The sequence below is a fragment of the Drosophila sechellia genome, chromosome 2L, assembly GCF_004382195.2.
Source record: "Drosophila sechellia strain sech25 chromosome 2L, ASM438219v1, whole genome shotgun sequence".
In the NCBI taxonomy this organism is placed as follows: domain Eukaryota; kingdom Metazoa; phylum Arthropoda; class Insecta; order Diptera; family Drosophilidae; genus Drosophila; species Drosophila sechellia.
The window spans coordinates 573,154-596,418 of record NC_045949.1 but is presented as its reverse complement, the minus strand read 5'-3'; the positions used below and the strand labels follow the sequence as shown (position 1 = coordinate 596,418).

Genomic DNA, 23,265 nt, shown 5'->3' with positions numbered 1-23,265 from the left:
AAGCAAAAGAGAGCGGCCATCCGTGAATCACTTGCCCAAAAGCGTCCGCGTCCTCAGCTATGTATGAAATCAGAGGCATTTCCAGGAAGCCAGCGAAACTCGAACAATCGAAAGAGCAATCAGTTGGCGAACTGATATAAACTAAATCGAAAAAGTCACCGAATGGAGTACGACGACGTCAAGCAATTGGATATTTGGATCCAAAATATAATTACCATATTTGGATATGGAATGGCTTAGTTTTATAAATACTGATCCTCACAAGGGTGAACTGCGGATAGGAGGCATTTATAGAAAACCATGTATCACTTGATAATGACATAACTATTTATTATTTATTATTTATGTTTATATCTTCTATCTATATATATTTTATATCTGATATAATTCTGGGAGCGACCTGTTGCCAAATATCGCAGCAGAGATAAACTGATATACCAAGTAGACATGGCATGGCCCACAGACAACTAACGACTCATGCCCGATTTCCCAGAAGAATGACGCGGCAAAGGCAAGACAACAAATCCAAACAGGAGGGGAATCGATGAATGAATGAATTTTCGTTTGCCACCAAACGACCTTCCACCCCCCGAGCCACCCCCTGTGTCCCACGCACCGGCTGGGGAACTCCGTCGGCTTCCCGCCGATCGACGATCGCTGTGCTCAATGGACGGGTGACTCATGCGGACTAGGCCAGTTCCACGACGTCATGCTTAAGGTTGTTATTTGCTTAGCCAGCGAGCGATAAGTGGGCACTGCAGAGAGCGAAAGCTCGCGAGCCGAGTGGCAAACGCCGCCGGCAAACTGGTCCCGAGCAGCCAGTGCCCCTCGAAGTCAGCCGGTTGGTCATGGGGCAGCCGAGTCGGCGAGAGAGCGCCAAAGCTCATGGGCCGCGACTTCGTCATGGCTTTATCACAGTTCGCCGGCACTGATCATTAGTTCGTCACTCGCCAAGTGGGTCGGATCAGGGCCAGAGCGATCGAAGATCGGCGATCTGGAGTGGGATACGGCGCTACTCTTAACCCGATCGGCGGATCTTTAATCGGTCGATGCAATAACGGTTATTAAACGTTTCCAATCGCAAACTTTCCGCGAAAGATTTCCGCGATTTGCGGCACGTGGAAAGCCTGCCGCTGTCTCCACTTGTCCGGTCAGCAGGTGAAATACCCTGACTATCTCGGGTGAATCATCCAGCCAGACCAACGCACATCCTAAATCCGTTTCAACCGGTTGCACGCGACCAATAAACGCAATAACACGAAAGTGTGATTCCCAGAATATTATGATTAAACTGGGCCAAAGTAAAGTGAATAATCTAGTAGTAGTGCAAAAGGGCGCCAAAAACATAAACAATAATGTGTAATAAAGTGGACTTACCAAAAACCAAGTTGGTATAATAAAATCTTAGTGAAAATCAAACTATAAACTTATAGATTAGATGAATTTATATGACAACCGTATAATGTCAAAGAAAAGTGAAACTGAAAAGCTACCAAAAGTCTTCAGCTGATATTGATACTGCATTTTCGAAGTGGGAGCAGGAACATCCCAGTTTAATGGCCATTCTGCAGAATAGCCGCCAGAGTCACCAGCAACTCCCAATCCTCAGCCAGACGATCCACAGTGTTTGGTGCCAACAGAGGCCGATTAATGCCATGCATCAGGATGTCCGGCAAAAAAGCATCGGATCCGGAAACGAGGCCAAACTGGAAGCGAAGGAGAAGGAAGTGCCCAGCAACAGGAGAAGACGCAGGAGGCGGTGCAGCAGTAGCTCCACCAGCGACTCGAGCGCATCCTCGTATTCCTCAACAGACTCGGATTCCGGGTCCTCCTCCAGCAGCAGTAGCACAAGAAGCCAATTACCCGCCCTCAACTTGTCAGTGCCCCTTCTGCTGGCGACACCTACTCCGCCCGCCGCTTCATCGCCTCACCAGGCGCCATCTCCTCGAAGGAACTCCAGCGACTCCAACCGGAGCGTCTCTCCCGTGGAGGTGCCCGTGGATCCGCACGCTTGGACGCCCGAGGACATTGCCAGCTGGGTGAGATGGACGACGCGCAAGTTCAAACTGGACCCGGAGCCGGATATCGACAGGTTTCCCAAGGATTCCCAGGAGCTGTGCGATCTGTCTCGCGCGGACTTCTGGGTCTGTGCAGGATCCAGGCGCGGAGGCATGCTCCTGGCGAAGCACTTCGCGCTCAGCTTATACCACGCCACCGGACGGGAGACGAGTCCGATGCTCAACGACGACGAACCAAGTGAGTGCCCAAGATATAGCTAATTTGAAGAGGGATTCCAATCCTAGCCAAGTTGGTTATACTTCTCTGAGCTCCTAGTGTGGTCAACTTATGATTAAGCATTTGAATTCCTATTCCTGAAGTACCCAACATCAGGAACGGGTCAACCCTTCCAGAATCGAATGAAACTACTTAAACGGAGCCGCATTTTTCTCACTGTCCCAAGCTAATCTCGGGCCACATAAATCTGCAGCGTCCAGAGATTGAACTGCTCGGTAATTGGGTTCACGTGCTATTCCCAATGGAGCGATTGTCCGACTCTCGACTCCTTTGTGGTCAGGCATCAATTGAATCCTTTTGCCTCCGTCGCCGGCCAAATGGCCACTGATTAAGATGCCTTCGTGCTGATACGGGCGTTACTTATGTGCTTCATTGATTGTTTCTCCCACACTCCCCCGGATGTCTTGATAAAGAGCAAAAGTGGCCAAAGGTGCGGGAAATCCCCTTTTAATTACCTTTCGCTCGAGTTGGCCAACTTTCTCCGAGACTCCATTAACGTAAGTCGCTGGGAAAATCTCTGCGCGACAGCAGCAAAGTATGCAACACTTTTCCAGTTATTAACTGGCGATGACTGCCAACGCAAAGGCGGCGGGCGTAGGGCGGGGGGCGTGGCTGGGCCTTGTGGGTGGTCGCGTCAAGTGATGAACTTAATAATAAACGATGTAAATATGATAATTTCTCGCAGGATGTGGCATCTAATAATAAAATCAAAATAATCCCACGCCAGCGACAAAAGTCGCCGAGTCAAGTTTCAACTTGGCGGGAAAAGTGTGCTGAAGGTCGGGTGGCTTGGGTGGCTTGGATGGCTTGGGTGGGTGGTTTGTCAGTGACAACAGCTCTGCGGGTGGTCAGCTTCTGGGCACAGGAAAATATTCATTCGTCGCATCCTTCCTGTGGCAGGAAGAGCAGCTGCAGGGCGGGGAAAGCCCCCTGATTCGGGTCTGGCATATGCTGGTGGGTGGGTGGTCCATGGACTACACATACATGCCTTGATCCCGGGAGCAGGCGACGTCGATTTAATTGATTTGTTTTTTATGCCAACCAGGATTACGCGTCGTCGCCGTCACGCAGATTACATTTGTCGTGGGCTACGGTTGTGGCTCCCATGTCTGAGTCACCGCCCCCTTTACAGGGTACAACCTGGATCAAAGCTATTCCCTGTTCACAATTCCACAGCCAACAGAAGTACGTACCTTGAAGAACACGTCAATGAAACCATTAGTCATATGATTTCCCAAGAACTCGGATATATGTACTTTCCCACGCAAACAGAATACTTTTCTGGTTCCATCATCCATCGGATGCCCCTGTCCCCTTATAAATATCCAGCCACTCGCACTGGGTATGCAATAGTCGATATGCTGCAAAGGAACAAGGTGCTTATCGTGTGCAAAGGGGTGGGTGGGTGGTGGTTGAGTGGCTGCACGTGGCCTCTGACTTTGCGACTTCGCTGGCAAATGCCGGAGCGGCATTCACCACCAGCTGCGCAGGTGAGCCGTAATCGTGCCCGGAGCTTCGCCTGCTTCGCGGATGCCCATGCTCCCATCCAAGATGCCAGATGCCAGGCGTCCGTCCGGCGCTAAGGAGCGAAATCCGGCCAGAGCTTCTGGCTAAAGTTTCAGTCGGCGAATGGCTCTCGTCCTAAACGGTTGACGCGCTCCCGGCACAGACCTCCATTGATGGTCATAGAACAATCCAATCGGGTCAAAGGTCAATTCAACGTAGCATTTAAAGCAAACCTAAACTTGCTAACCAAATATAACGAAGGTGCCAATAACTAACTGAAAAGTGTAAAATGCGTTTGATTATTTTAAGAAATAATCCATATACTTATGTGACTTTTCATAAATTCTTGATCGGAGATATTTACTAAAGTTAGGAACGGAAATAGTTCAGTGGAAAAGACGCACTTGCAATTTCTGAAATATACTTTTGCGGATAAGACTTTTGCGACCATGAGCGTCAGCGTGGACGTGGGCGTCATGTGGCGCCTCTCGGAGGACTTCAACCGGCGCTTTGGCCTCCGGATGCAGCCGGCCCCGCCAGTTGGGCAGCACCCCCATCCGCACCACGGCGCCGTGCACCACCACTACCACCACCACCACCAGCACCACCAGCATCCGCACACCTCGATGATCTTCAATGGTAAGAGCGCCGAAATTCATAGGAATTTCCGCTGGGCAAATGCCAGCAGCCAGGCTGTGTGTGAATGAGCGGCACGAGAAGATTGCTCAATGGCAGCCACTCGATCTCTGGCATTTCCGGCGAGCGGTGGCGGGGCCCCTAGAAATATGAATGAACGAACGGCACGGGATGGTGGATCCAACGGTCTGACATTGTCTAGAAGTGGGAACTGTGCCTTTTAGCCGCCGCGTTGCTCGATCGGCGGATGAGTCACCTTGGCTATGGCTTCGTGCTCTCGTGCTGGTGCGGCGGCACTTTGACCAGGGATTTCCCCTGTGAAGGTGCAGAGACCTCGGGATGTGGGAATGTCCCCATGGCCAGTAAACAGGAAAATGTATCTAGGCTGCGCCCTAGAGATGCATGCCACTCTTCAGTTTATACATATGCAAATCAAATATCTTGAACTTTTAAGTTCGTGATTGCAGTTACTGAATTCGTGTTTAGGTAAACTTTTCTCACATTTTAAGTTATCATTATCCTATAAACATAAACCATATAGAGTCGATATAGCACTTGAATTCCAATATAATATTTCAACTGGTGCCCGTTTTCTTCGAGTGCATCGTGAGATCCAGGATTTATGCCCGTTTGCGGTTGACTTTCTGCGAATCCGCGCTGGCTTATGGCATTCAGCTCCACTTGGCACTCTTGCCACGTCGCGGCTCCCCGCCAGAAATCTCGTTTGGCTGGGCTGGCGTTTCGTTCGCGATGCTCTCCTCTCGCTCGCTCTCCCCGCCCTCGCATCTTGGCATCTCTTCGGCCAAGTATCTGTATCTGTATCTGTACATGTATCTGTATCTGTATCTGTTTTTGCAGAGGTTTCCGAGTATTCGCCACTAATGCCCCGTCCGCCGCTTCTCTCTCTTTCAGATCCGTACCAGCTGCTGAACGCTGCCTCGCACCGATTGGTTGCCCAGGGCTCGGGGGGCCAGATCCAGCTGTGGCAGTTTCTGCTGGAGCTGCTCGCTGATTCGTCCAACGCGAACGCCATTAGCTGGGAGGGCCAATCGGGCGAGTTCCGGCTCATCGACCCGGACGAGGTGGCCAGGCGGTGGGGCGAGCGCAAGGCCAAGCCGAACATGAACTACGACAAGCTGAGCCGGGCTCTCAGGTGGGTACTCTCGTCTCCAGGCACACCTTCAGCTCCACGATTTGCTTGTGAAGCAAGTTTGTAAGCTTGTGCATCTGTTCGCAGGTACTACTACGACAAGAACATTATGACCAAGGTGCACGGAAAGCGGTATGCCTACAAGTTCGACTTCCACGGCCTGATGGCCGCCTGCCAGGCTCAGGCGCAGGGAGGAGATCCGGCCTCCAGTATGCTGGGTTCCTACAACCACCACGCCGGCGGTGCGATGCAGTTGGGCCGGCACCCGCCGCCACTGCACCACCACCCACAGCACTCGCATCCGCACCATCAGCTGGGGCAGCCCCACTTCCTGCACCCGCACCACTCGTCGCCCGCCTCGAACAGCTCCAGCCTGGGATTCCCCTCGTCCTCGACGGCCTCTTCGCAGGCCTCGCCCGGCCAGGCGCCCGCCTCCTCCTCCGCCTCCACTTCGAATTTCACTGCTCCATTCCAAGGTGGGACAGCCGGCGTAGACCCGGCCAGGACGTCCTCATCTGCTGCGGGTAACTACGACCAGGGCGCGGTCACTCCCACCACAAATGCATTCAACTGAGCACGCCGCAACCCCAATTTGTCGCCGGGGTTGTAAGTTCCGATGGGGCAGGAGGATGCGCAGGACCACCCACTGCGCAGCAGAGAGCGGAGAGCCACCCTGCATCCCAGCCACCCAGCCAGCCATTGGGGGTCAGAGCTTCGGCCGTAAAAAGGTCATTTTGTGTAATTCCAGCTACTTTGGGTTAATTGAGGAATTGTGATAGCCCGGAGCATCGCAGAGCAATACTCGGAAACGAGAGCCAATTTGTTACTTAGCCTGTTATCCTTCGCTTCTAGTTGTAAGCAGACATTCGGCAGAGGTCCTTTATTCCATACGAGGTCTCATCATTAAATAATTCTAAGTTCGCACACACAGTAAATACATGAAATCGCAAATGCAAAGCTAGTTTAGAGTGCACACTGGCTTGGTAGCCCTGGAAAATGAGATTGATTGGGATGTGGCGTTAAGTCGCGAGCACCCCTACACCGAGCACCTGATGGCCAGGATGAGGAAGGCCAGGCTGAAGGCCACGAAGGAAATGCGGTCCACGGCGGTGGCCAGCAGCGCCCAGTCGAACTGGTTGGCCTTGGCGCCCGGCACCTCGGTGTGGTTGATGCCCAGCGGACTGGACTCCTCCTCGTCCGCCTCCTCGTACGGGTGCTCGTCCATCTCCTTGGTTTTCTCCGCCTGCGACTCGCCGGTGGTGCTGAACAGCGAGAGCAGCAGCCAGGTGCCCAGGTGCCCGTGCAGCAGCTTCCTCAGCGCCTCCGGCAGGCGTCTCTTGTGCTTGCCAGTGGCCATGTAGAGGACTAGGACCTCGATGATGGTGGAGACGCTCAGATACAGCAGGCTGGTGCTGTAGAAGATCACTGCAATTATAGGGATGCTCGGTGAGTGGTCGGTAAGTTCAGCAATATTCTGCGGTGTTTGGGTACTTAGCATTTAGTTTTCAGAACTGAACTGGTGAAATGGCAATGGGGAGCACTCACCCACAAGTGGAGTATTGTTGGACAGCACTGGCAGGAGTTGGGCGAAGTACATGAGGAAGGCTGCGATCACGATGATGAGCAGGCCGTTGATCATGATCTTCTCGCCGCCCATGTGGGGAGGCAGCCAGAAGGCTGAGAGGGCCAGGATGACGATGCAGGACGCGGGTGTGTAGATGACAGCCGTGTACATCGAGGAGCGCCGCTGGGCCGTCAGAGTGTACTCCATGTAGCCGTAGTAGTCCTGACTGACAAACTGCGCTCCCGAGTCCACGATCTCCCACTCCGGGGACTGAACCAGGTCGTCGTGGTCAAGGGACTCTCCCCTCGCCGTGGCGTTCTCCGGCAGGACGACCTTCAGGCCCCAGGAGCCGATCTTCAGCTTGCAGCTCTGCTTGTCGTGGGGCCAGTTGAGCATGTTGAGTTCGCAGTAGGCCGTGTACACGGCTGGAGGCATCCACCGTAAGCGGCCATCGTGGCTGAGGGTCACCTGGGTTTCGGCCATCAGGCCGCCCTCGTCGCCGTTGAAGAGTGTGATTTGGGGGGTCCAGACCTCGCTGGACTTCAAAGTGATCTCCGTGATGTTGTCATATTGTGACGGTTGCCACACGCGCTCCTCATCTCTCCATCGCTAGAAAACCACGTTTGCTTCTGGTTAGTTGATTGGATATTCAGATTTGGGGCGATGGAAAATATACATCCTAGTATTTGATATGGAATCATAAATGCACTACACTTATTGGCTATAAAGCCAATAAGTTCTATAAAGAACTCTCAAAAATAAAAATAAAAACAACAACACTTCAGTTCAGATAACGCTTTCCAAAATGGCTTATCAGAGTTGTGAACTTGAGGGAACTCGGAACTTATCTGGTTTCTCAGCTACTCGAGACGAAGGAGAGGAGTGGACACTGGACTTACGAGATTCAGCCAGCAGTGGGTGGTCATCTTGCCGTTCAACTCGTCGATGTCTACGTAGGTGACCACCATTCCCAGGGACACGTTCGTGGGGGCTCCTTGGAATACCGGCTGCACATCGGTGTCGTAGTTCGTGAACAGCCCGGCGTGGAGGCGATCCAGGGCCTTGACATTGGCGTTCTTGGGGTCCGGGGTGGCTGGAGGGGATTCGAGATCGCACTTATCAGCGGCTTATGCAACTCCGGAGCCGTAAACACTTACCAGTGGCGCCTGGCACGGAAGTCAGCCCCATAAGAAGCATCCCCATTAGCATTTGCAGCAGTAGTGGCAGTCCAGGACCGGAAACTGGTGCCTTTATCTTGGGAGTCGTCGTCATTGTTCAGTGCGGCTTTGTTTCAGATGTACGGTGCTGTGCTCTCGGAATCTGAATGGGAACTGAGCTCGGCTTGCGGCTTGGCACATGGCCGAGGCTCCTCCGATATCTCGGCGTTCCACTGCCGGCGCACCAGATAAAGCAGCAGCCCACATATTTGGGTTTTGTGTGGGAGCAGTGCTCACATGTACTGGCTTCGGGGAGGTGGAGGAGAACTGCTGAACTAAACAATTAGCTTGATAAGCTTGCAGGTTTTCACAAAATAAATTCGGGATTCTCTAATTTCAAATCAGACTTCTCACTTTTGAATCTCAACCGTTTTGGTATATTTTTGGTAAGCTTTGTATATTTTCATTGGTGGCAGTGCGACCATACCCTACAGAGGGTGGTATATTGTCGGTATATTGCGGGGCGTCCGATAGGCCCAGACGATGACCAGCGATACCGATAACGGAGATTGTTGACGTGTGCTGCTGCGTGTCATTTCGTTATTCACCCCCGCAAGCCGGCGATTTTCAGAAACGGATTTGATTGGACACCACAGCATGGCGGAGGAAGTAATCGGAACCGTTAAGGAGGTGATCAAGGGCATCATCGAGAATGTGAACACACCGAAGAACGAGTCGGCGCCGGCCGAGAAGAAGCCCTCGACTCCGGAGGGTATGGCGGTGGCCTACAGCAGCCTGGTGGTGATGGCCATGCTGCCCATCATCTTCGGCTCCATCCGCTCCGTGAAGCTGCACAAGCTGAAAAAGGTAGGTGGAGCAGACTCGACCCCCAAGCCGGGATTAACATGTTTCCCGCAATTCCCACTCCCACTCCCTGCAGTCCACGGGCGAGAAGGCGGACACGATGACCAAGAAGGACGCCATGTACTTCCCGTTGATCGCGTCGGCAGCCCTCTTCGGTCTGTACCTGTTCTTCAAAATCTTCCAGAAGGTGCACATCAACTACCTGCTCACCGGCTACTTCTTCGTGCTGGGAGTGATTGCTCTGGCGCACCTGCTCAGTCCGGTGATCAACTCGCTGATGCCCGCCGCCGTGCCCAAGGTTCCCTTTCACATCCTGTTCACCAAGGGCGAAGGCAAGCACAAGGAGGACATCGTGAACTACAAGTTCTCCACGCACGACATTGTCTGCCTGGTGATCTCCTCGGTGATCGGAGTGTGGTACCTGCTTAAGAAGCACTGGATCGCGAACAACCTGTTCGGCCTGGCCTTCGCTATCAACGGCGTGGAGATGCTGCACCTGAACAACTTCGTCACGGGCGTCATCTTGCTGAGCGGCCTGTTCTTCTACGACATCTTCTGGGTATTCGGCACCAACGTGATGGTCACCGTGGCCAAGAGCTTCGAGGCGCCCATCAAGCTAGTGTTCCCCCAGGACCTGATCGAGAACGGCCTGAACGCCTCGAACTTCGCCATGCTGGGACTGGGGGACATCGTCATTCCTGGCATCTTCATCGCCCTGCTGCTGCGCTTCGACGACAGCAAGAAGCGCAAGACGCGCATCTACTTCTACTCCACGCTGATCGCCTACTTCCTGGGCCTGCTGGCCACCATCTTTGTGATGCATGTGTTCAAGCACGCGCAGCCGGCCCTGCTCTACCTGGTGCCAGCCTGCATGGGCACGCCCCTCCTGGTGGCCCTCATTCGTGGCGAGCTGAAGGTGCTCTTTGCGTAAGTGTGGACTGCGCTGGGCGCTCGAATTGAAACTAACTCGTTTTCGCCCCCTCTGCAGCTATGAAGATCATCCCGAGGAGAAGCCCGAAAAGAAGGAGAAGAAGGAGAAGGACGAGGGCACCAGCTCGTCCGGCAGCAAAAAGAAGGAGTCCAAGAAGGGCAAGTAGAGCCGGGAGGAAGCTCCCCACTCGTTCCATCGTAAATGTCTTCTGCAGCTAGCCAAGCTTCCTTTCGTTATATGGCTTCTCCATCTACCGCAGTCCATAGCCCATACGGACTAACACCGCTACAAAAGACGATTCACTTACTGAGTTAGTTATGTACGTTCCTTGGCCAGGCACAACAATCTTATTTAGTTCGGTTAGGTTATAATTGTAGAAAATGTTCTCTCGACTTTTTTAACGCAATCAATTTTAAATATGTATTTCATATATTTCTGTGGCTCCGCACAGGAAGCGTATATGTTTAAGAACAGTTTAGATACAAATATATTCCAATTTTTGTAAACAGTGAAATTTTGACTACGAATTCTACATTGCATTTCTTAAAACTAATGCAGTAATTTGTGTAAACAGTAATGCGAATAAATTCTAATTCTAACGTATAATTTAGCTAGTTTTTAATGAGTAGGGGTTTTGAGGAATGTAACGGCTTAATAGAAAACACCTTATCCATTTTAAGTTGAGCTTACCAAAATGAAAAGAAATTTGAAATTTCAAACTTCAAACAAAAGTACTTTGAAAAATGCAGTATTTTAATACCACTGTTCATACACGGCCACATTAACTATCGATAACCGAATAGTGAGACCCTTTGTGTTGAAAAACTGATACGTTTAGCGAGCACAAGCGTTCATTCCTGAAAATTGCGGTAAAAATTGCGAAAAGTGCGAGTTCCCCCAGCGATTGCATATAACTAATTCGCTTGGAGCCACTTGAGACGCAAGGACGAACAGAGAGGTAGGTGCCCTCGCTATTAGCGCGCCATAAGGCGACAAAGCCCCTCGCAGGCCACTTACCCACACACACACATTCGCAGACAGACGCGCGTGCAAAAAGGGCCAAGTGGGATTGCTAGCAGAAATCCAGGACTCGAGGACACGTTCGGTCGGCAGTAGAGACGCGAGCAAGCAGCGACCATGTCCGGCATTGCTATTACACGGTTGGGGGAGGAGCGCAAGGCCTGGCGGAAGGATCACCCCTTCGGTTTCGTCGCGCGACCCGCCAAGAACCCCGACGGCACCCTCAACCTGATGATCTGGGAGTGCGCCATTCCCGGCAAGAAGTCCACCCCCTGGGAGGGCGGGCTCTACAAGCTGCGCATGATCTTCAAGGACGACTACCCCACCTCGCCGCCCAAGTGCAAGTTCGAGCCGCCGCTGTTCCACCCGAACGTCTATCCCTCGGGCACCGTCTGCCTGTCGCTGCTGGACGAGGAGAAGGACTGGCGCCCCGCCATCACCATCAAGCAAATCCTGCTGGGCATCCAGGACCTCCTCAACGAGCCGAACATCAAGGACCCGGCCCAGGCGGAGGCCTACACCATCTACTGCCAGAACCGACTGGAGTACGAGAAGCGCGTGCGTGCCCAGGCCCGCGCCATGGCGGCCACCGAGTAGTCGGGCTCCAGCCACCTTTACCACATAGACATTAACAAATACACACATTTAGCCGGTAAGCGTTTGTTTGGAATGCTCTCCACATCTACTTACTTTTAAAGAATCGACTAATTTTGGATAGCCCCCGCGGCCCGAAGCATCTAATTTTTTAATGTTCTGCACTTGCTTAATTACCAGCGTGTACTATCTGAATAAATACAAATAAGTCCTCCTATTTCGATGGGGCCCAAAGTGGCCACGTGGCACCCAGAATTCGACGCTCCATTGCAGCTTCCATTCTGGGTGCAGGTGCCGATTATTCTATGGGCTATTTTGTACCGCAAGTACTACGTACAAACCTATGTAATTTCAATAAAAATGTATTAGTTGTAAAAGCTTAGGCATTTTAAAGCGGAAAGGTTTTCCCTACGTATGTCGGTCGAGAACTTGTTGGTCGGCACAGCTATGCAGCTGTTAAATGCTTATTGCTCGAATTATGGGCGCATATAAAGTTCTTTCTTTGTGCTTATTACTTATTATTTGTTAATCCGTAACTATTTTATTTAAAAACTCGCTCACTCCAGTTTTACTTTTCTATTTTATTGCATTTTTTAGACACATGAAGCTGGTCACATTTTCCAACTTTTTCAGCTCATCTGGCAAGTCCGCCAACATTACTATGAATATTTTTTTGGCCGATCTGGTAGCATTAGCTTCTTGTAGCTTCCAGCTAACGGTTCACTTCCAACGAGACCGCCATATTGAAAATTACCCATTTAAGACATCTGCTGAGATTTATGTTCGCCTGGTACTTCAATTTGTAGAAACCGGTATACTGACAGCTAAATTTATTATTTTTCCGAGGATGCTCTTATATTTTTTGAACTGAATTACCAGGGGAGCATAAGCGTGAAGAAGGTGTTTTTAAATCCACCGTCAGGATTCCAAATACTCGGTTTTGGTGGGCATGCTCTATTCTGAGTACCAGGCGAACAGAACTTCTAGTAGGCTTCCAACGATCAGCTGATCTCTTTGTTGCCTGGTCTAATCTAACGGTTATTTTATTAGGGATGCCACAAAATTTTTTTTATTGATCCGGTTATATGCCCGATTGGTGATCATATTTTAATTTCTGGCAACTATGTCGACATACCATTTTTCGCTGACCTGGCAGCACTCGAACCTTCCGTTGAATTCAAATTTTTTAGATTTTACTTTAAAAGTCCTTTATATACTAATTTAACTATATTTCATATTGAATAAATTAATTATTTTTATTGTCGCACACACTTAATAAATAATGTACTCATTTAAATTACACAGTTAGAATAGCTCGCTTTACGGGGAACCGCGAGTAATTTACATTATAGTATTGGATCTACATTGGAATACTTCGCCTCCTACTCCGCAGACCATTGCAAACTTGTAGTTTCTCGCCCTCGATTTAATTTCTGTCTAAGTGGTAAGCTTTGGCATGCATTATATGTCATGGTTCCCACTTAATGGGTATGCGCCTAAATTAGTGTACCTAAGTATCTATGTGTTATTCCTTTAGGTGTACTGTATATGTATGGGAGTACGGTGTATATATCTACTTCTATCGATCGGTAAGTCGAAGGAGTCAGTCCCCAAGTGGCGTTGGAAGTGGAGGGCAGCGACGGGAGATTCTCCGGGAATACTGTCGTCGATTGTTGGTTGCGGTTTGGATAGTGTACATTTTAAAGGAGGCTAGGATTCGATTAGTTTCGATTGGGTTGGGCTGCTGCTTAGAAGCACGTGTAATACCATTCCAGCTGTTTGCGCTGCGCCTCCCACCGCAGCTGGCTTTCTCAAATGGCCGCCTCCTGCAGGTTTTCCTTGTTCTTCTGCTGGCCGTGTCCGCCGACCAGGCCGCCAATGCCCAGGCCCACGGCAACGCCTCCGCCTAGGTGATTCGGACTGGGGCTGTCGTTGGCATCGGGGCGAATGGGCTTGTTTTTGCAGTAGAACTGCTTGTGGGCCAAGTAGGTCTTCACGTAATTGAAGGATATGTCACAGGTTGAGCAGTACTTCTTCATCACCTCGGCGGCGGCAGCTGCTGCTGCAGCCACGCTGCTGCTGTTTCCCAGCGGAGAAGTCATCGGCGGAACCAGCCCGCCGGGCGCAGCATCCGCTCCGACTTCGATTGGCTCAGCCTTAATTTGTGGCGTGGCGATTGGCGAGTTGTTGTTCTCGTGCACCAGATTCACAGTCGGCGGTGGATCCAGAGGTTCCGATTTAATGTGGAAGCTGTGGACGAAGAAGTTAGAGCATATATAGTAGTAAGAATTTAGATAATTTGCTGGCATCCTTACATGGCTGCTTCACCGTTGGATCCATCTGAATTCGAGTGTTGGTTGGTAGTGGGGTTGGAAGTCACATCTTGATCTCTGGTGTCGGGGGAAATGGAGGGAGAGTTGATGGCCACATGGGGATGCATCAGCTTCATGTGGCGCAGCTGTGAGGAAAAAACTATTGTTAGTTCTTTGGTCTGGTAGCAATAAAAATGAGTACCCACCACATTGCCCTTGTAGGTGGAGACATAGTTGCAGTAATCACAGTTGAACATCTGCGAGGGATGATCCATGGAATCGTGTCCAGTTGTGGTAGATGCCCCTGTTGGAGGAACCAGCTCCTGACTCAGCGCGCTAACATCCTCTTCAAAGATGCAAGTCATGTATAGCTCCTCGTTCACGTCGCTAGTCTTCTTGTCGAAATGGGTTCGAATGTGGGTGCGCATGCCGCGAAGAGTGTTTCCCTTATACTGGCAGATGCTGCAGCGGTAGGCCTTTACTGTTCCGTGCATCTCCATGTGTTTCTTGGCCAGTGCTGCTGTGGGACTCACTACCCCGCAAACAGGACACTTGTTCAGACTATTGGAGGCGGGTTGCGCATTCGCTGTCGGCGCTACGAGAGGATTCGCAATGGGTGGTGGACAAGGCAGACCAATTTCATGCAATGTCTTGCACTTTCCGCACTTCTCCTTTGGCATGCCCAGCTGACCGGGATCCGTGGGGGTCGCGGCGGGGGCAGCAGCTGCTCCTCCCTTGGGGCAATAGTAGTTCTGATGGGCTCGCAGGTTGTCCAGGGAAGTGTACTTGATTCCGCAGGCGGCGCAGATCAACTGTTGATATGCCACCGGTGTGGTTTCCACAGAAGAAGCAGCCTCTGCCCCCGAGGCTCCTAGTCCTGCTGCTCCAGCGATGGATGGTGAAACGGCCGACTTGACATCCACTTCACTCGCACCCTCTTGGCTTCTTGCCGAGCAATAATGCTGCTTGTGTGCCAAGTAGTTCTCATACTTGCAGAACACAATATTGCACTCCATGCACTTAGACACGCCCTTTTTCACATAGATCTGAGGTTGCTGGGCACCACTTGCCGATCCTCCACTGCCAGGATTACCACTACTAGTTTGGGCAGGAAGAGAGGAGGGCGGAAAGGCTGCTGCTCCACTACTGCCCGCCACAGCAGCTGCGGCCGCTGCCGCCGCCAGTTTCAGAGCCAGTTCCGGGTTGGTTTTGGCCAACAGCGACTCGGAGAGTCCAAAGTCCGCAGGTAGCATGGAGCGCATGTCGAGCAGATGGGGAACAGCCACATTGAGACCAGGTGGTGACATGGAGGAGGCACTACCAGCCCCGGAACTGCGTGGACTGATGGCTCGTTTTTTGGGCGAGGGACTCATCGAAGGACTGCTCGGCAGGGAGGGAGCACAAACGATCTGCTCGGGAGTCACACTTCCACCTCCTCTCGAAGTCTCAACGTTCTCCTTGCCCGTTCCTGCGCCGGCAAGGAGTACTTCCTCCACATCTAAGAGAGCATACCTCAGTTGGCGCTGCTGCAAGCTAAGCGAATTCAGGGTGATTGGCGATCGACGCAGCGAGAGATCGAGAGGCGCAGATTCTCTGAAGATAGTAAAAAGAGTTTGCGTTATTCAGTGGTTTTCATCATTAGCCATAGTAATAACTCTTATCTGATGGGTGAATCACAAATATTTATAGGAACTAACCTAGTTAACCCTGCCTCTTTTCGCTTGGGCTCCGGAGGACTGCTCTTGGCTTCTGTGGCCTCAGCAGCAGATGATGGAGCTGAGGGGCGTTCGGGTTCTAAGGAGGCGCCAACTAGGGCAGTGGCCAGTGGTTTAATCGTTCCGTTGTCCACGGTAAAACAGGTGGTTTCTGGATTTACGATTCCCGAGTTCGACGTGGGCCTGCACATAAAAATGTAATAGTTCAGTCAAATAAGTAATTATGTTATATACATTGTTTCAACACGACCCTAAAATGCATATGGATCTAATTTAGGGATGTTTCCCCTGGAAACTTACAGTGGGCCTGGAATAAAGCTAGCTGCACGGATCAGCGAGCAGGGCACAATAATGATCGGGTGGGTGGGCAGTGCCAGGAAAGGTGGATGCGAATGCGGCGTGGCCTGAAGGGAGGCAGCGGCAGCCGCTGCTGCAGCTGCGACGGCCACCATTGCGGGAGTTGGAGTCTTGTTCCTGGCCTGCGGACTCAGCTTGCCGGGCGCAGCCGCCTGGGCAGATACTCCTATGGATCCGGCTGCGGAACCCGGCCCGGTACCTGCTCCCGGAGAGGCGTCTGGCTTGGGCGTGAGCTGGCCCTCTGGTCGCCGCGAACTGCAGTAGTGCTGTTTGTGCGCTCGATAGGTCTTGATGTTGTTGAATCGGATATCACAGTGGCTGCAGTAGCGATCGGTTTGCTGTGGAGGGGATTTTTTTATCATTAGCTTGCGACTAAAGGGGCAACTGGCACCTCAACACTTTACTCACTTGACTAGAGCTATCCTCCATCGGATTGGGCGTAACTCCCGGCGGCGCTATTCCGTTCTGGAGGAGACTTGGCAAGCCGGCCAGTGTGGGAGCTGCTGGCGAAGTCTGGTGCATGCGCATGTGGCGATTTAGGGATACCTTCTTATCGGCGCTGTAGGAGCACTGGGTGCAGCCATATTGCTTTCCTGTCCTGGCCATTTTGGCTGGTGGCTCGGCGGAGCCCCCTGTCAACCCTGCTGCATCGCCAGCTGTGGCTCCCGATCCTCCTGCCCCTGACTTATCACTGCCCGCCTCGTCCGTGTCCTTAATTCTATGAGAGCAATAGTAGGCTTGATGGGCCTCCAGAGTGGAGGGCGAACTGAATGCAATCCCACAGGGCAGGCACATAAATCTGGCTGGTTTCAGCAGAGGCTCTGCTGCCTCCGGTTGCGCTTGCGTGTCCGGCTTGACGAGTGGCGGAGGAGCCAGGAGACGAGAGTCCGGCAGGGTCAGCTCCTTGGCATCTGGCTTAAGGGCAGGATCTGAGGCCAGGAGCGCATTTAAACGCACTTTGGGGTACTTGGGCGTGGGACATGGCGAGGGTGAGGGGCACGGAGAGGCTTCTGGCTCCGAGGGCGGCGTGGCGGGCTGTTCCAGCTTGGGAATCAGCTGGGGAGAGCTGGGACTCCTGGGCGGAGTGCTTGGGCTGTTTGCAGGCAGTTCCTGCTGTTCCTCCTGCTGAAGATCATGGTCCTGCTCCATCTCTGTCTCTCCCAAATCCTGATCCTGTTGGGAATTGGCCTTTTCTGGCTCCTCAAACTCAGCGTCTTCATCACCGTCGTCATCGATATTGTTATTGTTGTTTTGGGGGTCTCTGGAATCGTTCAACTGATCCTCCAGCTGGTCCTCCATTTGCTGCTGCTTCTGCTCGCCTATATCCTGAGTGCTCAGATCTTTGGAATCTGCAAAGAATTAGCCCAAATGCATCAATATATTTATTAACCACAAGTAGAAAAAAAACGATTTGAGCTAAATGTGTACAAAAGGACTTTATACACAATTTTTATCTCAAGCAAGCCTGAGAATTTCCTCCGGGGTCAGACAGTTACATGGCAGTTTAGTGCCTCAAATTGGCTTCGCGGAATCCGCAACTGCGGCATCCAATCTCTTGCATCCGCTGCCCATGAGGAATCTATGTGTCAGACAGCTGGTTTGGCAATTATTATCGAACAAATTGTCAGTGGTCAGAGCTGTGAAAACAATGCGACAAGAGTTGGTTGCATAGGCTGCTGCCCAGGAGGAGCAGGGGCAGTTTATCCACTGTGGCCATCTCTTACGTGGAAAACGCTGGTGGAAATGGAAGGAGATGGGCAGGGGAAAAGAAAAGCCCATGGTGGTCACTGATGATTAGGCACCGCGGATCGCTGCAAAAGTTCGAAGTTGGCCAGAATCCCGAACTGACATCTGATTTGTTTCTGTTTTGGCCACGGCGAAATATTATAACGACCAACGGCGATGCTGGCCGAGATTATGGCGGCGGACAGTGGAAGTGGACGTGGACATGGCACACACATGGCATGCAGATGGAGTCGCCGGATAAGCGTCGCAGTTTGCAGTTTGCATCTCGCTTCGCCAGAAATTCGACATCTCGACCGGAGCGAACATTTACCCTGCTCGTGCGGGCTCCAGCTCCCAAAGGCCCCCCTTGTGGAGTCCCCCCTCGTCCATGCATTTCCTTTGAGGATGGGAGACTGGAGAGGATGCGCGTTGACCTGTCAATTGATGGCTATTGAAATGTCAGCACATCCAGAGCGACTCCGACAAGTAGGGAAAACAAGAGAGACTTATACACAGAAAATCGACGAAGTCCAAAGAAAAGCTTCATGAGAGAAACATTTGATATATTTGCTTGTTCTCCTCGTATTACCAGACTAAATAGCTATGTTTTCAAAGCTCGCAAAGCAAGCCCAATTTCTCGCTGTGCAGACCAAGTTTGTTGCCTGAGTCTTTTGACTGCTGCTGTTTGTGATGCTGCTGCCGCTGCCACTGCAACAAATGTTGCAACTGTTGCCAAACTATTGACGGCCCGCCCTAATTGCCGCCGTCGATTTTTCACGAATTCACACAATTCTGCACGTGAGCAATCGGTTAGAAGAATCGCTTCACCCTGCCCCTCAAAAATAAAGGGCTCTGCTGGCATTCCGAGGCATTCTGCTTATTTGTATGATATTTATTGCCTTCGATTGGGTGGCGATAAGCCGCACACGTAAAGTGTTTTGTCCGGGCGAAGAGGCCTCCGCGAAGAGAAGGGCAGAGCGATGGCCGAGCGCCGATAGAGTGCGAACGGGAGACTAACAGCTAACAATGGCTTTTGGCTGGGTCTCTGCTGCAGCTCTGGCCTGGGTGCCCAGCTCTTGGCTCGGAGTCCCTAGCTCTGCCCCCAGCGACAGCTGCCTCTGCCGCCCAGGATTAGGCTGGGCCGGGATCTCTCGGCTCGGCGGCTCACCAGTTGGTGGAGCAGATCTCCTCCAGCGATTGTTTCGCGAGTGCCATCCCAACACCCTCTCCTCTTTTCCATTGTTGTGCGGATTCGGTTCTGAGCCCCAAAATCTCTTGCAAACCTCCAGACTAGGCGGTTTCAAATGGAGAAATACACATAGTTATTTCGAATTCTCGAACCAAACAATCTATTTGAAATGTGTATGGCTTTTTATATTAGTTCGGCAAAATTATATTAACAACATATTTTAGTATGGTAGACCTTTCACAGTTGTATGCCCAAGTGCACGGAATTTCAAGGCTACGCATTCGCATTCGCATACGAAATCGATTTGGGATCTGGGAACAAGCCGTCTTCGCTGAAATTGCGATCGGGCGATCGTTTGTTTAGCCATTTCGTAACGTTACGCCGCCCCACACACCTTTTGTGCGGAAGGCGAGGGGGATTCCCCGGGCATCTCCGCGCATCTCCCCCCTGCGGCCAACGCCAACAATTGTTTATCAATTTGTTAAATCAGCTCGCCGCCGTCTTCAGCGTCAGGTCTCTCTTCTCTTCTTCTTGCTGGAGCTGCGATCGATCCTCGCCGATAAGCGACACAACAAAAACATACAGGAAGGAAGGGTGAGGGAAGGTGGTGCATGTGGGCCGGGGATACCTGGCACTTTATCAGCCGCCAGATGATTGTTGCTGGTTTCTCACTTGGCAACTTCACTCGGTGGGCGTTGTTGGCAGCCATAAACAATCGAACAATTTGGCCCAGGTCCCGATCTCGGCCAGGAAAAGAGGTGGAGGGGAGCCAAATGAAGGAGCAGATCCCCAGGATCGACCCTTTGTTCATTTGTCGCTGGCTTTCAACCCGCGGACCGCCGTCGCTGCTAATCGTTTCGGGGTCAGTTAACCCGCAAACGAAACTGGCAATCCCTGGTAGATCTTTCTGAAGATCTGGTGGCCAACGAGGGAACGAATCAAAGGTGCCTAGGATCTCGGGAGCAAGTCGCCAGTGCGTCTGGCTGGGTCAGCACTTAGAGGTCGCTGAAGGCGTATTAGTAGTGCTTGGGACTTAAACCTGGACCACTGCCAATGATACTCTGTGATTTTTAAAACCTTTTCTGCCTGGCGGCTCCACTTACTCATTAGTCAGACGAAATGAGCGGGAACTACTGTCTCCGAAACCCCAATGGAGTATAATTAAACAAATTTCTGCCGTCGCTATCGATGATCGGGATTTTTTGGCGGGAGAACAGAAATTGAAAAACGTGAGTGAGGAGCCCAAAATGAAAAAAGCAATGGGGGAAACGTCTGCAGCTGCCAATTGTGATAAGAGAAATCTTCATTTTCGCGCGAAATTTTGCCACCTTGCCTTGGGTTTCCGGGGCTGAGGCTGCGATTCCAAGTGGACTGCAGACCGCGGACGGTGGACCTGGGACTACGGGACTTGGCACGGGCAATCAACGCCATCAGCAGCTCGGGGATGCAGCCAGGGCTCTGGGCCAACTCCGCGCTTATCAATTGTTATTAATCAAGGAAAAGAAGGCCCCTCTGCGGCCGGGAAACGAATGCAAAGAGCGCAAAGTTCGCAAATTTCATTTCACTTCACACTTGGCCAGTAGGAAGAAATGAGGCGGAGAAGTCTTAGCCGATCTGTTCTTGCGCCGTGTGTCCGTGTAAATAATCAACATTCTCATATCTTGGGGGCTCCCAAGCTATTCGTGATTTGCTCGCCGAATCCACTGCTCTTTTCCGCCAGCTTCAACTTCGATTCCTGGCTCTGTTCCTGCAGTCAGCACCTCTTTCGGTTGTCTCTATGGGAACCCGGAGAGTAAAATTCCTTTGATCCGAGGATAAGCAATTTTGGTTCCTCTTCAACCTTTGGCTGCTGCACTCTTCTGCTCCTCTCGTCGCATTATCGCCCAATTCAAGCCAACAGCTTCGGACAGAAGTTCCTTTTCCGAGCGAAACTAATTTAGTTCATTTGGTTCAACTCAAGTTGCTGATGTCACGGGAGGGATCAGATTAAGAGCTTGCAGTTGTGGGAGTGGGAGAATGCATACACTTGTGGTCAAAATAATAGGCTTTCGATGTCCTAAGCTTGTTTATTACCCAGTCAAGTATGTTATTGTAAGGTATCAAAGCCCCATCATACCCTATACCAACCAATTGGTGTTCCCAAACTTTACTCTGCAGTTCTATCATGTGCACCTCAACTGTTTTTGTAGTCCAACCCATGTGGTACTATATCTTCGATCTATAGAATCCGAAACACAAGCCACAGACAAAGACAGACGGCAGGCAATTCCTTGAAATCGCCCAAGTCAAAGTCTCTTTTTGATGTCTTAATTAAAAAACGTGCAAATGATACAAGGTCCTGGGGCAGGGGCGGCCGACGGGGCTCCCCGGGAGGGGTGATCGTCTGGGCCCATGCCCAGAGTTCAATGTTGAGCAATTGATGCAACTGTTGAGATGTGTTGCTGCTCTTGCCTGGGCTGCAGTCGCTGTTGCTGTTGCATGGCGCGCTGATAACAAGGCAGCGGCTGGGGGCATGGAAATTGTCGCAGTACTGGAAAATTTCGTGTGAGCACGCTCAGCGCCGATTGTTTCTGGCTGCGGTGCTTGATCGCTTGATCAGCAGCAACACAAGCACAACCACAAGCACAAGCACTAGCATTAGCACCAGCACAGCAGCAACCGCTGTCGTCGGGCAGCAACAGCAACAGCGACTGCAACTGCAACTGCAACACCAACACCAGCACCAACACACTGATCAATTGCGATCTTGGCCGAACACAATAATGCTGCCTGTTGCTCCCACAATCTCATGTGCTGCTGCGGCAAGGAGTTGCTGCCGTGCCGTGCTGCCACTGTTGCACAAATTTAAATTGACCCAAGTGCAAGTATGAATGTCGCTAATCTGCCATCGACTGTTGCTGCAACATGTTGCTGCCGGGCTCATAATTTGCGTTTATTAAACAACCTGGCATTTGCATAAATGTCGCTTTCTTCGATTACCATCGGTCGATAGTGGGAATGGCAGCAGCAGCAGCAGCAGCAACATCGGCTGAACTTCGACCAGCAACAACATGCCACCGCAGCAACATTCGCAATTGCTGTAAACAAATCACGCTTTCTGCAGATCAATCAAGCACTGACAACTGCCCCAAGAAGTCACAATTCAATTGTGATGTTCCTGTTCCCCCGCCTGCGACCATTTCCATTCGGGCCATTTTCCCTTATAGACACGACGGCAACAGCTTGTTTCTTTCGACTGTTTTACTTTTACTGTTACTGCTGTGCAGTTCGTGATAGCAGCAGGAGGCGGCGGGGCGTGGCAAGTCCAAAATCGTGTCTGGCATTGTGTTGACTTCATTGCTCCGTTCTTTTTTTCATCCTGTGCTGATGACTTTTGATGTGTTCATCAAGCAATCACGACAACAGCAACAAAACGGAGCACTAGGGTTTGGCATTTCTTTTCAGCAGTAAATTAAAGAGGCGCGAAAATTGCCCGCAAGCTGTGTGAATGGGAATGGAATTCCCAAAAAGAGGGGAGCACGGCCAGTTCACAAACTGAAAAGGAGCCAAAGTAAAGGACCCCACAGCACGAGTCGCCGATGGGGAGGGGCAGAGAAAAGGGGGCGACTTGCTAACAAGATGCGCGCAGTCAGCGACAACAGCAACAACAGGCAGTTAGCCAACTACAAAGCCAGAGGCCGCCAAGGAGTCCAAGAAGTCCAACTTCAATTCCAAGTTGGGTGCCCGCTTCCAGTCCCTGGCGGAGTTTAACTGCCAGCCCGTTTGGCAGCGCAGCAAAGGGCACGCAACCTGGTTGTACACATGGAGAAATTGGGCGTTGATGCAAACAATATTGGCAGTGTTAAGCATGAGTGAAGCAGTTTTCTAGTACGTTAGATGATCTAAGCCCATCTTGCACGGACTACAAGTACAGAAGTACAGAAATAAACAAAAAACTTTGTTGATAGGCGATTGTAGAATCGATTTGTCCAGTGCACCGCCTGGACTGACTAACAAAGCGGCGAGTCAGACACATCATTACCTACCAATTAGGCCCCGAAAAAGTGTGTGCGTCTGTGTGGCGCAGGCTTTGAGCTGGGGAATGGAGCCGAAAGGAGGCAGAATGGTAGCCAGGCCAACACGAAGGACCAGGGCTCAGGGCTGGAGGATGAGGATGAGGATGGGATGATCGGAGGGCTGCACCACTCGCTGGGTGAGTTGGGTACGTCGGAGTAGGTTGGAGTGCGGAGAAGTGCCGGATGGGAGGTAGC

General features: G+C 51.4%; 5 protein-coding genes across 8 annotated transcripts in view; 3 read left to right on the top strand and 2 right to left on the bottom strand.

Moving 5' to 3' along the window:
• The first annotated feature begins 405 nt into the window (after window positions 1-405).
• On the top strand, window positions 406-6,544 carry LOC6617267 (DNA-binding protein D-ETS-6). Of its 2 annotated transcripts, none has more exons than XM_002041558.2 (3): window positions 406-2,256; window positions 5,350-5,590; window positions 5,675-6,544. In XM_002041558.2, the coding sequence occupies exons 1-3, from the start codon at window positions 1,557-1,559 to the stop codon at window positions 6,159-6,161; spliced, it is 1,428 nt and encodes a 475-aa protein (XP_002041594.1). In that variant the 5' UTR covers window positions 406-1,556; the 3' UTR covers window positions 6,162-6,544. The 2 variants fall into 2 exon arrangements, with proteins under 2 accessions (XP_002041594.1, XP_032574093.1); XM_032718202.1 differs by lacking the exon at window positions 406-2,256 and adding an exon at window positions 2,276-4,440.
• Window positions 6,453-8,491, bottom strand: LOC6617266 (neuronal acetylcholine receptor subunit alpha-2). The gene is made up of 4 exons (XM_002041557.2): window positions 8,309-8,491; window positions 8,051-8,244; window positions 7,133-7,760; window positions 6,453-7,012 (listed from the first exon to the last, which is right to left on the bottom strand). Exons 1-4 carry the CDS (start codon window positions 8,421-8,423, stop codon window positions 6,624-6,626), a joined length of 1,326 nt encoding a protein of 441 aa, XP_002041593.1. The 5' UTR covers window positions 8,424-8,491; the 3' UTR covers window positions 6,453-6,623.
• Window positions 8,492-8,865: 374 nt separating this feature from the next.
• LOC6617265 (minor histocompatibility antigen H13) lies at window positions 8,866-10,617 on the top strand. Its single transcript, XM_032718220.1, has 3 exons — window positions 8,866-9,175; window positions 9,249-10,099; window positions 10,161-10,617. The coding sequence occupies exons 1-3, from the start codon at window positions 8,966-8,968 to the stop codon at window positions 10,267-10,269; spliced, it is 1,170 nt and encodes a 389-aa protein (XP_032574111.1). The 5' UTR covers window positions 8,866-8,965; the 3' UTR covers window positions 10,270-10,617.
• Window positions 10,618-10,906: 289 nt separating this feature from the next.
• On the top strand, window positions 10,907-12,046 carry LOC6617264 (SUMO-conjugating enzyme UBC9-B). The gene is made up of 2 exons (XM_002041555.2): window positions 10,907-11,061; window positions 11,141-12,046. The coding sequence occupies exon 2, from the start codon at window positions 11,241-11,243 to the stop codon at window positions 11,718-11,720; it is 480 nt and encodes a 159-aa protein (XP_002041591.1). The 5' UTR covers window positions 10,907-11,061; window positions 11,141-11,240; the 3' UTR covers window positions 11,721-12,046.
• Window positions 12,047-12,954: 908 nt separating this feature from the next.
• The window catches only part of LOC6617263 (zinc finger protein ush), a 49,195-nt gene continuing 38,884 nt past the window's right edge, over window positions 12,955-23,265 (bottom strand). For all 3 annotated transcript variants that reach the window (XM_032718176.1, XM_032718182.1, XM_002041554.2), the window contains 6 exons: window positions 16,510-17,450; window positions 16,045-16,439; window positions 15,727-15,927; window positions 14,236-15,622; window positions 14,033-14,175; window positions 12,955-13,967 (listed from right to left, as the gene is read on the bottom strand). In XM_032718176.1, the coding sequence (XP_032574067.1) occupies window positions 13,529-13,967; window positions 14,033-14,175; window positions 14,236-15,622; window positions 15,727-15,927; window positions 16,045-16,439; window positions 16,510-17,450 (3,506 nt within the window). In that variant the 3' untranslated portion in view covers window positions 12,955-13,528. The remainder of the gene's footprint in view (window positions 13,968-14,032; window positions 14,176-14,235; window positions 15,623-15,726; window positions 15,928-16,044; window positions 16,440-16,509; window positions 17,451-23,265) is intronic.

What these genes read in the sequence shown, in the direction of transcription:
- LOC6617267 (XM_002041558.2), top strand. Translation starts at nt 1,557, where the DNA reads ATGGCCATTCTGCAGAATAGCCGCCAGAGTCACCAGCAACTCCCAATC. An exon ending in GCTCAACGACGACGAACCAA is followed by an intron (nt 2,257 to 5,349) that starts GTGAGTGCCCAA and finishes TCTCTCTTTCAG; the next exon opens with ATCCGTACCAGCTGCTGAAC. An exon ending in AAGCTGAGCCGGGCTCTCAG is followed by an intron (nt 5,591 to 5,674) that starts GTGGGTACTCTC and finishes ATCTGTTCGCAG; the next exon opens with GTACTACTACGACAAGAACA.
- LOC6617266 (XM_002041557.2), bottom strand. Translation starts at nt 8,423, where the DNA reads ATGACGACGACTCCCAAGATAAAGGCACCAGTTTCCGGTCCTGGACTG. An exon ending in TTCCGTGCCAGGCGCCACTG is followed by an intron (nt 8,245 to 8,308) that starts GTAAGTGTTTAC and finishes AATCCCCTCCAG; the next exon opens with CCACCCCGGACCCCAAGAAC. An exon ending in CAACAATACTCCACTTGTGG is followed by an intron (nt 7,013 to 7,132) that starts GTGAGTGCTCCC and finishes CTATAATTGCAG; the next exon opens with TGATCTTCTACAGCACCAGC.
- LOC6617265 (XM_032718220.1), top strand. Translation starts at nt 8,966, where the DNA reads ATGGCGGAGGAAGTAATCGGAACCGTTAAGGAGGTGATCAAGGGCATC. An exon ending in AGCTGCACAAGCTGAAAAAG is followed by an intron (nt 9,176 to 9,248) that starts GTAGGTGGAGCA and finishes CACTCCCTGCAG; the next exon opens with TCCACGGGCGAGAAGGCGGA. An exon ending in GAGCTGAAGGTGCTCTTTGC is followed by an intron (nt 10,100 to 10,160) that starts GTAAGTGTGGAC and finishes CCCCCTCTGCAG; the next exon opens with CTATGAAGATCATCCCGAGG.
- LOC6617264 (XM_002041555.2), top strand. Translation starts at nt 11,241, where the DNA reads ATGTCCGGCATTGCTATTACACGGTTGGGGGAGGAGCGCAAGGCCTGG.